The 13,407-nt window shown below is 41.5% G+C and overlaps 1 protein-coding gene across 2 annotated transcripts; it reads left to right on the top strand.

Moving 5' to 3' along the window:
* Nucleotides 1–10,657: 10,657 nt before the first annotated feature.
* On the top strand, nt 10,658–13,196 carry nat8l2 (N-acetyltransferase 8-like 2). 2 transcript variants are annotated; one of them, XM_034139329.1, is made up of 2 exons: nt 10,658–10,752; nt 12,146–13,196. In XM_034139329.1, exon 2 carries the CDS (start codon nt 12,158–12,160, stop codon nt 12,827–12,829), a length of 672 nt encoding a protein of 223 aa, XP_033995220.1. In that variant the 5' UTR covers nt 10,658–10,752; nt 12,146–12,157; the 3' UTR covers nt 12,830–13,196. The 2 variants fall into 2 exon arrangements, with proteins under 2 accessions (XP_033995220.1, XP_033995221.1); XM_034139330.1 differs by having other exon boundaries at nt 10,693–10,756.
* Nucleotides 13,197–13,407: the final 211 nt, after the last annotated feature.

Here is a 13,407-nt window from a genome sequence, read left to right as displayed (position 1 = left end):
ATTATATGGGGACATGTATGCGCTATATATTCACTAATAAATATATAATATATATAATAAAACCCACATTTTGTAATAATCTGCTGCATTCTGTAATCAACAGCCTGAACGCAATATAAAATACATTTCCCTGCATTTTGTAATAAATTATTACATTTTGCAATGGTTATTACAAAATGTGTGAGTTGCCCTTTTAAAAAACTGTAATATTCATTATGTAACCATAACCAAACTGTAAATATATCCCAACATTGATGTTGATATACATGTTTGCTAATGAATATGGTAACACTTGATCTAGTTTTGGCCAATGAAAGATATTCTACTGAAATATTTTTAAATTAATTATGAGTAAGGATGATTCATGGTTGAATAAATAAATAAACAGGTGTAATGTTATTGTTTGCAACTCATTTTGTAATAACCACTGCAACATGTAATAATATATTTCAAAATGTGGTGACATGTATTACATATTTGCATTGAACTTGTTTACTACATAATGGGCACATTATTACAAAAGGAGGTGTTATTACATAATGAAGGGAACATGTATTACATTTTGTATAGGTATAGTTAATAAATGATGCATTGTTATTTCATACAGGGCCAAAAAGAGCAGTCCTTATCCTATTTAACAATCTTGTTTTTTGTTTCACCTGGTGACAACTTTAAACATGAGCTGATCACTCATTAAAACAAGGTCCGGAACAGGGCCAAAAAAACAGTCTTGTACCCTATTTAATCGTCCATCTTGTTTTTTTCGCTTCACCTGGCGCCTTAACTCACAAATTCTTGTGTTAATGGATTTTCTTATATCTGATGTCATGGTCCCTGGATGGTGGTTTACTACAGCATCTGTGGAACAGAACCATTACAAATAATTAGAAGTTCACAAAAGATAGCAGGAATTATAACAATATCCATAATATCTATATTAAAGCATGGGCTGGCTTGGTGAATAATGTGGGAATGCAAATAGTGGAAGAATAGGCTTTGTACATTTTCGTCTGAGTGTGGCGCTACTGGTTGGTATGTTTTATGGAATTTGGACCAAGCATCTGCATCTGTAACAGTTTTGTTTAAAACTTTTTAAAATGTAATTGCATTCATCTTTAAAGGTGGGGTTTGAGAAACCGGCTCGAGATACACTTTTTGTTATATTCCATGGAATGCTCTTAACATCTCGATAGCAATGAATATCTTAAGTGCTTTGACAAAAAATCCATAAAAAAAAATGTCATCTGTGGAAGCCGTGGTACTGAAAAAAGCACGACCAATCATTTTAGCCGGCCCGGCTAAAATAACTGGATGGCCTACCTGCCTGTCAGCCTTCCATCTGTGCACAAACTTATCTCGTGCCCTCATTGGTCATGTGCACGTTTGTGTGTGTTGGAGGAGGGGCTCTGTAAGGAAGTGGCAGATTTTTTCCGGCTGTGTATTTTCAAATTCTAGCGCACTCGAGCTGGTTTCTCCAAAATTACCTACCCCACCTTTAAAAGACTACTTTTATTGAATGAGAGTTTTACCTAGCACAATGAGCCTGGGTTGGTGGGAAGGGAGAACTGGGCCTCGGTATCGGCAGGAGTTGTGGTTCTGCAGGCTTAGTTCGACCTAGGAATTTCAACAATGCTCCTGTAAAATATATAGTTATAGTATTATCGGTCAACATTAAAGTAACATACATTGGAGAGCAAAATGTGAAATTCCATTGACTGTAGGCTACATATTATCCACACAACTGTCAGCAGGGGCAATAACAACTAAAATGTGAACTAACTTGAATGCATTAGTCCACAACACATAGCCTAACTAATGTTAGCCTACATAGTTACTAACATCAGAACACATAGACTAACTGTGGTTACATTACTTAAAGTGTTTAGAGCTAGCCTCCAATGCCGATTGCTTCACCCTGTAACTAGCTATGCTAGCTTTGAGTTGCAGCTTTTTGAACTGAACCCGGCCTCGCCTATACTCTGCGCAGTCGTGTATCGTCCGCCAAAGTGCAATAAGGATTTCATAAATGACTTTTCTGACTTTCTGTCCGGGATCATGGTGAAATATGATCGTGTTTTGATCTCCGGAGACTTCAATGTCCATGTGTGTTGCGAGTCCAAACCTCTGGTTAGGGACTTTTTAAATCTCCTTGATTCTTTTGGTCTCGTTCAGTCCGTGGCTGGCCCAACACACAAAAAAGGACACACTTTGGACTTAGTATTATCGTTTGGACTGTCTGTATCTGTGGATGAAATATGTGCAGCAACGCGTATCTCAGACCATTTACCGGTTCTGTTTACAACCTCCATCCCTTCCGCAGGAGTCGAATCACGTGCCCCTGCGCGTCGTCTGCGTTCGATTAACCCCTTGACTGCCTCACAGTTCTCTGATGTTTTTAATGCTTCTCCGATCTGTAAATTAGATTTGAACTGTGCTTTTAATGCTGATGAGCTTATCTCCATGTTTGACTCGACATGCACACTAATACTGGATTCTGTTGCTCCTTTTACGCTTAGACGCACCAAAGTTCTATCAGAGCCGTGGCTCAATGACTGTACTCGTGCTCTCAGACGCGCTTGCAGGCGTGCAGAGAGAAAATGGAAAAAGGATAAACTCCATGTCTCCCTAGAAATCCTTCGTGCTTGCCTTTCTGACTAACAGATGGCAGTCAAAGCAGCCAAAACAGAGCACATTTCTCTGTTAATCTCCAAAAACAGCCATAAACCTCAGGTTCTTTTTAATGTCCTCAACTCTATCATTAATCCCTGTGATGTTTCTTCTATTGTCCCATCGACTACTCTCTGTGATAAGTTTCTTAAATTTTTTATTGAAAAAGTATCTGCTCTTAGGCTAGCCCACACTAGTGCTACCCCAGATACTGCTCCTTTTCTGTGCCCTGCTGTCCTCGACCACTTTGAGCCTGTATCCCTCTCTTCTCTTTCGGATGTAGTCAAGCACCTGCGGCCGACAAACTGCACCTCAGACAGCATTCCCTCTCGCCTTCTCAGAGATGTTTTTGATTCAGTTGGAGCAAGTATTTTATTACTTTTAAACACCTCTCTTAGCTCTGGATGTGTCCCAGCTGCCTTCAAACATGCCGTGGTTAAGCCACTACTTAAAAAGAAAAATCTCGACCCCTCCATTCTCGCAAATGTTAGGCCCATCTCCCAGCTACCTTTTTTATCTAAAGCCCTGGAGCGAGTAGTCTACGCCCAGCTGCAGTCTTTTTTAACCATGCATGGAATCCATGAAAAGTTTCAAACCCATGCACAGTACTGAAACAGCCCTTTTAAGAGTTTTTAATGATCTGCTCCTAGCCGCCGACTCAGGTAGCCCAGCTGTCTTGGTGCTGTTAGACCTGACAGCTGCCTTTGACACTGTGGACCATAGCATCCTGTTGTCACGGCTTGAACAGTCCGCTGGCATCACAGGCTCTGCCCTTGCATGGTTCAGGTCCTACCTGACAGACCGTAGCTTCTCGGTACAGCGAGGTGCCTTCTCCTCTGCCAAAGCCCCTCTTACCTGTGGGGTTCCCCAAGGCTCGATTCTGGGCCCCATCCTTTTTCCACTGTACATACTGCCCCTAGGTTCAATTCTCACTAAACATAATATTCCCTTCCACTGCTACGCCGACGATGTACAGATATATCTGCCTCTCAAAGCAAATGTCAAACACTCACTACAGCAGTTGATGGACTGCTTAACAGAGATAAAATCCTGGCTGAGCAAAGACTTTCTCAACCTCAACGAGAGCAAGACTGAGGTCATCTTTTTTGGACCCCAACCTCCAGCCTCTCCGGTTGATATTCTGGGCTCTCTCAAAGAAAACATCCTCCCCTTGGAATGACCTTCACTAGCACTTTTAAATTCGACAAGCAGGTCAGCACCGTAGTCAAATCCTGCTTTTTTAAAATAAGACTATTGGCCAAAACCAAGTCGTATTTATCTTTTAATGACTTAGAAAGGGTTATTAACGCCTTTGTAACCTCAAGACTGGACTATTGCAACGCTCTGTATGTGGGTATGGACCAGGCCTCAATTAAACGCCTGCAGCTAGTCCAAAACGCAGCTGCACGTTTGCTGACTGGCCACAAAAAGCGTGACCACATCACCCCAATTCTGGCCTCACTACACTGGCTTCCAGTTCGGTTCAGAATTGATTTTAAAATCCTTTTATTTGTTTTCAAAGCACTAAATGGGCTGGCTCCGGCTTATATAGCCGAACTCCTCCAGCGCTACACCCCAGCCAGAGCTTTAAGGTCTGCTGACCAGCTGCTGCTGGTAGTGCCCAAGACCAGGCTTAAAACCCGAGGGCACCGAGCCTTCGCAGCAGCTGGCCCTAGGCTCTGGAACACTCTGCCCCTCCATGTGAGGTCGGCCCAGACCCTAGGGGTTTTTAAATCTACACTAAAAACACACTTCTTCTCTCTGGCCTTCTAGTTAGAGCGGAGCATGACTCCTGACTTTTCCTTGTGTTTTTTTTATTTTTTATATATATCTGTTGTAATTTATTGTCTTTTATTGTGATTGTAGTAATGTGTTTTTATTACATGTACAGCACTTTGGCTCGACCAAAAATCGCTTTTAAATGTGCTTTATAAATAAAACTTGATTTGATTTGATTTGATTTAAAGTGGACCTATCATGCTATATTATAATAATATAGTGTAGGACCATACCTATATAAGGCATATTTATACTTTTTTCTTTTCAAAATACCAAACAGATCATGCATTTTAGCCATGCCTCATTTCGCTCAATGTGCACTTTTTTAGCCCTGTTTTTGCAAGGGCTGATTCTGTGAGAACAGCACCACCTACAGGCCTGGCATATGTAGCGTCTCCAGCGCTTTCGAACGGCAATGGCCGTGGCTGTCTCCTCCTGATTGGTGGAGTTGGCCCAATAGCCGTAGCGCCACCGTCCTGACGTCAGGACAGTGTTCAAATCTGGATCAGTTTTTATCAGATCCGTTGCAGCCCCTTTTTTAGAGATTTGGGAATGGAGGAAAATAGAGAGGGTTGTGTTTTCTTACACTTGGTGAGTTCCCTGGAACACCGGGGACACATATTCATGTATGAAAGACGTACACAAGTGCATTTTGCATGATAGGTCCCCTTTAACTAGCTCATCATCTTCCAACACGTTCTCACTCCCAACCCGTCACATGTTGACGGACAGGGTACCCCTTGAGAGTCAGTTTTCAACGGGCAGGGCGTCCCATCGACCTTCATAGACCTCCCATAGCGTTGATAATAGACGCCATGAGAACGCTCCCCGACGGTCGGTTGTTATTGTCAATATTAATATAATAATTATTTATTTTTTAATAGTCACACTCGATTTCGACGATTTTCTTGTTGCCCCAGCTGGTTGACACCTCTTTTAGCAGAAACAAAGGCTACATTAATGTATTAAATAGATGTTAATCCATGTGTGTGGTTGTGGAATTAATGGACGTGCCGTTGTGCGATTGTGTTGCCTGGCATCAGGATCTATGTGTTGGGGGTATTGTTCCGCATGGACATTTTAGTTAACCGGACTTCCTGTTGATGTGAAATCCGAAAAAAATAATAATAATAATAATAATACTTTATTCCGAGTTTGCTTGCTTTTCTCTTTGGAGGTCATCTCATAACGGCATTGTAATACACGGTTCGGCTGCATTAAATATTACATATCTGCCGTAGTTCGCTATTTATAGAGCCCTGATGAGAAGACTTCTAGACAAATAGGAAGAACTGCCGCCTAAACTGAATATGTGACGTGGATCATAAATATATCAGCAATTAAACAAAATCTTCAATTTCTCTTCACAATATAAGTCTCCTTGCAGTATCAATACTAATTCGGCTGACTTTTATATTTGATCCAATCGGTATATTGGTATATTTACACCATAACGGTGCAAAGCTGATAGAAAGGGACACCTGGTGGTTAAAGCACGTTATTGACATTTATTATTTTTATTATTAGATATTAATGGGAGACACAGACAGACAAACTAATAAGGCTTTATTTAAACATTAAAGAATACTTTAGGTTAAGGTCTTATTTTGAATAAGAAAAAAGCTTTGGGGGTATAAATACTAAGCCTGACAAAGTACTAATATATTGCTTTCCTGCAATGTTAACTACTGTATGTTTAAGCACTTATTTTAACTGATATTATACATATGTATTATACTCTTATAAGATGTATGTAGATAGTATAAGAAATGTGCAGAATACGACAGTTTAATGGTGGAGGTATACACAGATATTGATAGATGTCTTGTAATGCACTGTTGAGGAACCTGCGACCCAAGTTGTTCATCTCCGACCTTGTCAGGTATTGAACATTCAATAAAGAATAAAGAACACAGAATTATTAAATATAAAACACAGAATTTGTGTGATTATACTAAATGATTTACAAATAAACACCACTGCATATTTACAACTGTTACACATGCTGATGTAACGCAAATGTTTCCAACTTGGGATCAATAAAGTATATCTTATCTTAAGATGATCGATGGCTACTGCCATATTTGCAAAATTTGCCTCTGAACCTTGACAAGTGCATGTTTCAGGCATATCAATTGACAACAGGAGGGGTCACAGACATAAGACCAGCTGTTAAATAAAGCTCTTGTGACCTTAGCTGTCATGTGGGTATATATTAATGCTGCCCATTATGGGCACAAGCCATTTTCACCCCATTTATTAATTATATGTTTTAAATTTGAGTGTTTCCTATCCCCTAAACCTCCAGGGATGTACACAGTTTAATACTGGCAACTTCTTATTATGGGAAATATGAAAGCGTCTTTTAAAACTACAATTCCCAGCAGAGACGTGCCATAGAACATGTTGCGAAACACACAATAGCCAGCATGTGTAGTTCTGGGGACGGGGTGGGGGAGGGGGGGGATGGGGTGGACCCGTTCAAATCCAGTTTTGGACAGTCTGTCGTGGTTCCATCCCATTTCAAAGTGCTGTTTGACGCTCGGCGTAACCCTCGGCGCACACTCAAACATCCAATCAAAGCTTGAGGACTATCACGGGGTTTGTCAAGCGAAGCTGAGAGAATACTTACTTCCGGGTGTAAAATTCTCTAAAGCAACTACTATGAGCTGCTCCGACCCTCGGTCCTGACGGACTCCAACTTGTGTTTATCAATCAAACAAATAAATACACAAAAGGATCATTGTGTGTTATTGTTGAGTAAATAACAGTGTGTGGTTTAGAAAAGAATACAAAATTAGAAGGAAAAAACAATGAAACAATACAGATTTCAGTATTCTGAGCCCCTACTCTCCCCCTAACTGACGGAAACAAAAGTCCTACATTATTCAATTAAAATAAAGAAGTAAAAACAATAAGTGTGGCTTGATATTGAGTAAGAAAAAGGTTGATAAACGCTGTGAGAATGGATCTTCGGAGAGCATTTTGCCGCGATCCCAACTTGTCTATTACCAACGTTCAGGGAGCTCTATGCAAGTCAATGGGATGCCCTGCCCGTTGAAAACTGACTCTCAAGGGGTACCCTGTCCGTAATAGAGTGACGGGGAGGGGCCCTGACCGACCGTCAGCATGTGACGGGTTGGGAGTGAGAACGTGTTGCATCTTCACCAGTCAGAAAATGTCCGTTAGCCGCGATGCTAATTTCCGCTATGTTAAACTGCATTGACTTATGCTAAAATGTTAGCGATTTCAAAATACCAAACAGATCATGCATTTTAGCCATGACTCATTTCGCTCTATTTGCTGTATTCCAGCCCTGTTTTTGCAAGGGCTGATTCTGTGGCAAATGAGCTGCAGCTGACCACGCCCCCCTGCAAAGGAGGGGGGCGAGGTACGAGCGTCATGTTACCATGCTGTTACCATGCCACGGCAACCTCTCATTCCCCTGATAGGTGGAGAGTTGCCCATATAGGCAGCGGGGGTGCTGCGGGAGTGTCTGCGTGCGCATCTCTCCCAGATGAGCTGAACAGTTTTTTTGCACGCTTTTTTTGCACGCTTTTTGCAAGCCGGGCTGTGGAGGTACAGAGGGACCAGGAGCCCTGCCCTTTTGTTTTAAATAGGGCAGATGTGTGTAAATCCTTTAAAAGGGTTAACCCACACAAGGCTCCTGGACCTGATGGCATCCCTGGCCGTGTTCTCAGGGTGTGTGCAGTTCAGCTGGCAGAGGTGTTCACAGACATCTTCAACAGGTCCCTGCTGCAGTCTGTAGTCCCCACATGCTTCAAATATTCCACTATCGTTCCTGTCCCGAAAAAGACAATCATCACCTGCCCCAACGACTACCGCCCAGTAGCACTCACCTCCACCATAATGAAGTGCTTTGAGCGGTTAGTCAAATCATTCATCACCTCCTCCCTCCCTGAATCTCTGGACCCCCTGCAGTTTGCCTACAGAGCAAACAGGTCCACAGACGACGCCATAGCCCTCACCCTCCACACTGCCCTCTCACACCTGGACCCGAAGAACAGGAACACATATGTGAGAATGCTGTTCATTGACTACAGTTCAGCATTCAATACCATTGTGCCCTCCAAGCTGGCCATCAAGCTCAGAGACCTCGGGCTCAACAGCGCCCTCTGTGACTGGATCCTGAACTTCCTGACGGGCAGACCCCAGGCAGTGCGGGTGGGAAACATCACATCCTCCACCCTGATTCTAAACACCGGTGCCCCTCAAGGCTGCGTGCTCAGCCCTCTCCTCTACTCCCTGTTCACCCACGACTGCGTGGCCACACACAGCTCCAACACCATCGTGAAGTTTGCTGATGACACGACCGCCATCGGCCAGATCACAGACGATGACGAGACGGCGTACAGAGAGGAGGTCGAAAACCTGACATCTTGGTGCCAGGATAACAACCTCCATCTCAACATCAGCAAAACAAAGGAGCTGATTGTGGATTACAGGAAGCAGCAGGGAGAGGGACACGCCCCCATCGCCATCAATGGGACTACGGTGGAGAGAGTCAAAAGCTTCAGGTTCCTTGGGGTCCACATCACTGAGAACCTGACATGGTCTCTTCACACCACCACCATCACCAAGAAAGCTCGACAGCGGCTCTTCTTCCTCCGCAGGTTGAGGAGGTTCAAAATGGATTCCAGGATACTCTGCAACTTCTACAGGTGCACGATAGAGAGTATCCTGACTGGCAGCATGACGGCCTGGTACGGCAGCTGCACCGACCTCGATCGTAAGGCTTTACAGAGGGTGGTGAAAACTGCACAGCACATCACCAGGACGGAGCTGCCATCCATGGAGGACCTTTACTCCCAGCGGCTCAGGAAGAAATCACTACGGATTATCAAAGACCCCCATCACCCCAGCCACAAACTTTTCTTTCTGTTGCGGTCTGGCAGACGTTACTGCAGCATCCTGGCAAGGACAAGAAGATTCGGAGACAGTTTCTTCCCGCGGGCAGTGAGACTGTTAAAAAATTGAACTGTTGAAACAACTTCAAACATTCATCTGCTACTCAGTAGTATGTATCTAATACCTAATATATATATATCATTCCAATAACTTTTATATAGACTCGTACTGCACTATTCCACATCATCACTTTATTTTATTTTATAACTATTATTCTTTTTGTATTGCTCTTGCTCTTATTGTTATTATGTTATTATGTTGCATTGTTGGAGAAGCCTGTGACATAAGATTTTCAACTACATAATTACTCTGTAGCTATGTCAGATTGACAATAAAGAACCTTGAACCTTGAACCTTGTTCCCTGTTTCTGACGTCAGAACAATTTCAAATCTGTATCAGTCTGCGATTCCTCTTCATCGCTCTCAGGTCAGTGTTATATATATCACTGACCAATCATTTCACCATCCACCCTGTCTGATTGGGTTCAACGTCAACTGCACTGATGTAACCCAGAGATTAAGCCTGCATTAAAGGAAGTGAAAAACGTAGGCGTATCATCTTAATTATCAAACATGTTACACAGCTAAGTAAATAATTTGTATTGGTGTAAACTAACCAAGTATTCAAGTAGTACTGTAGTACACTTTTGAGAATCTGGTAATTTACTTATAATCAACACTTACATCCGACTTTAGTAACACCTGGAGTAAAATCCACAAGCTACTCTGCAGCATAGCCTACAACATAATTAAAACTAGCTGCACCTTTAACAGCTTTGATTCAATGCATCAATAATTATAGTCAAAACCTTTAATATATTATTCTGAAATTGTCCAATTTGCATAATGAGTACTTTAACTTGTGGAACTTTAGTTACATTTTGATGCTATACTTTTCTACTTTTACTTGAGCAACATTTTAAATGCAGGACTTTTACTTGTAACAGAGTATTCCTACACTCTTCCACCTCTGGTAATTTGGGGTTTATGTATAAAGGTCGAACAAAAATTAGTTTTGGGGGTATTTAACTGTTTGTCCAATTGTCCCATGATAAGGCTATAGGGGGCGTCTGTTTCCATGTTATGGCTATGAGAGGCCCATGGTCCCCTCCGTGTTGCACAAACTCAGCGAGTTGCGTTGTCTTCACTATCTTTCTTCAAACTTTCTCTGCACTTTGACCCGACATAAAGATTGGACACTTATTAAAATATCTCCTATAATTCTACGCCGTGCTTATATGACCATTAACCCCGGTAAAGTTCACTTTCAAACAGGAGAAGTGGCTGTTTCCTCCAATGTTCACAGTTAATGCCAGACGCCGGTGTTCGGTCTGCTCACCGACAAGGACCTCCACTTTCACAAGTTGACAGAGTAACGTAAGTAAGGAGAGCTTCACTTTTCATATAAAGTTAGTTTTATAACAAAGCTATCCGACAAATAAGTTACGCTTGGTGGTCTTTAAGTGTGCGGCAGTAGCCTACAAATTAACAATGGGTTTCTAGCACAGATAAAATAGTTTATTGCAGGCCCGTAGCGTTACTTTAAGTTACAACTGTTTAGTTTCTTCTAACGTGAGCTCAGTATTATATTGAAATTAATTGTTCTTCTATGGGGTTCCCGAATTCCGACCCTGTAAACTAACACTGTTGTTTATGTGATGAGAGTTAGCTTGTGACGTATTGTGCTAATCAATTGGTGACTTTACAGCTGGGGCTATGCTAACAGTTCAGCTGGTTTTTAGGTTTAAAAAGTTACAATACATATTGAATTACAGAAATATAACAAAGCACATATTACACATTACAACACTTTTTTTAAATGCAGTAGGTGGACACCTGATTTGTTAATGTGAATGCTTGTAACTAAAACAGCATTTGTAAACTAGGTTATTCTGGAGATAATAATGGCCTGTTAATAATATGGAATACTTTTGGTTTTGTATTGCTGTATTTGCTGTGGTTTTCTTCTTCTTGACATTTCAGTAAGTGAACACCGGCTTTTGTAAAAAATACTGTGGATATTCTTATTCCATAAACTGTTTTAAACTTATTGTAAGTCGCTTTGGATAATAGCGTCAGCTAAATGCAATGTAATGTAAACTTAAATAGAGCACATTCAGTTTCTTGTTAAAGGACAGAGGACACCTTTTTGATACAAAGTATCTTAGTTTCCTTTCTAAGGTTACATTGTTGTGTTTTCTTACATAATACACATCTTATTGATATTTATTTTCGTGTTGTATTTATTTGCATCACATTTGATATTCAGGTAATCCAAAAGTAATTGAAAGTAATCAGGTTACATTACTGTTTAATTGTGATAGTTGGGTCAGGGTACTGATAACATTTTGTTGAGGTAAGTTCTAATTGTAACAAAATACAATTTTAAAGTATCCCTCCTAACCCTTATTTAGTCAGCAGACTACTGTACAGGCTATACTGTACTCATACAAGATGGCAATTAAAAACGAAAAATAGCCTTCTCACATTAAGAAGCTACAACAAGTGAATCTTTTTTAATTTAATATTTTTCCAAAAAAGAGGGTAATAAAGTGTAATTGAAAAAGTTGAATATTTTACTCATCATTGCAACTCTTAATATCTTTAGCATCTACATCAGTAAAGCACTAATAACAAGCTGTTTCTATATGCAGATCTTATATGATAATGTATACACAATTTAAAACTACATTATATTGGCTCCCAAAATGAACACACTCAAATACATTTTTGTCAGATTTCACGTGTAAATCATTTTATTTTATTCTAGTTCCTTCCGGTCATGAAGCTGCTGATCCGCCGGTATCGTCCCTCAGACAATGACACAGTGCTCCACCTGTTTAGCGTAGGCATCAACGAGCACATTGGTCCATGTTTTCGAACCGCCATGACCAGCTCTCTCCATCTCGCCATCGCCCTGGCTCTGTGTGTCGCTGGCTACCTGCTCGGCTCCGTGTTAGGGTCGGTGGTGTTACCAGGAGCCTGGGTGGGCCTCGTTTACTTCTGCTGTCATGAGGTATACGCCGGCTACGTTAGGGAGAAACTCCGGACAGACATGCAGGACATCCCGGGTAACTTTCTGAGCAGACCGGATGATTGTTTCTGGGTAGCGGACGCTGAGGTGGATGGGAGGACCCAGATCATGGGAATGGTGGCTGTGGTGGCCAAACAAAGTGGGGAAGAAAGATACGGGGAACTGTTCAGGATGATTATCTCTCCATCGTGCAGGAGGATGGGCCTGGGCTTCAAGCTGGCTCAGACTGTGGTTGATTTCTGTAAGGAGCGAGGCTTCTCCAAGGTCGTGCTGGAGACCAGCTCCATTCAGACTGCTGCTGTGTCGCTGTACGAGAAACTGGGCTTCAGCCATGTCAGGTCACACACTAACACATATTCTCATGATTGGGTAGTAGTACTGGCCAAGGTCTCTGTTTTAATAATGGAAAAACACCTGTAGTGCTGAAATGAGCCTGATGATCACTGCAATGTTGCTGGTATGCTCCTCTGTATCAGTGGATGAAGCTTTAGCACCAATAATACTTTCACTGGAATCCTAACCTGTAAGCTATGTCTCACAACACCTTTTTCAATGTCAAGTCTCAAAGTCAGAGTAAAGAGACATTTCCTTGAACTGAATGTGTGACCATCTTGTTGTAATGTTTCTAACATGACCAAATGTTGCTCGTATGAGTTTATTGGACCAACATATACCGACTGTTGATTATGTTTTTATTAATTGTAGATTCCACTACTGTTGTTTTATATCACATTTGATCAATCACATGTAATTGTTTTTACACAAAAACACAAGAAATAAACCACCTCCAAAGGTATGACCCCGCTGTGTCTTTTGCTTTAACATACCATCCTCTTTCTGACTCTCACAGGCATTGACATAAACATTTTAAAGCTATGCACACCCACGTAGGTATCATCTATCTATCTATGTATGTTTTGTTAATTTTGTACATATTGTGGTTGATTAGACTTCTGCTGAGGTGGAAATTGGGTGGAGCTCTGCTCGTATTACAGGAG

Source organism: Trematomus bernacchii, unplaced genomic scaffold (genome assembly GCF_902827165.1).
Source record: "Trematomus bernacchii unplaced genomic scaffold, fTreBer1.1, whole genome shotgun sequence".
Classification (NCBI taxonomy): domain Eukaryota; kingdom Metazoa; phylum Chordata; class Actinopteri; order Perciformes; family Nototheniidae; genus Trematomus; species Trematomus bernacchii.
Note: the sequence above shows the minus strand (reverse complement) of the source record. Positions and strands in the feature narration are given on the sequence as shown.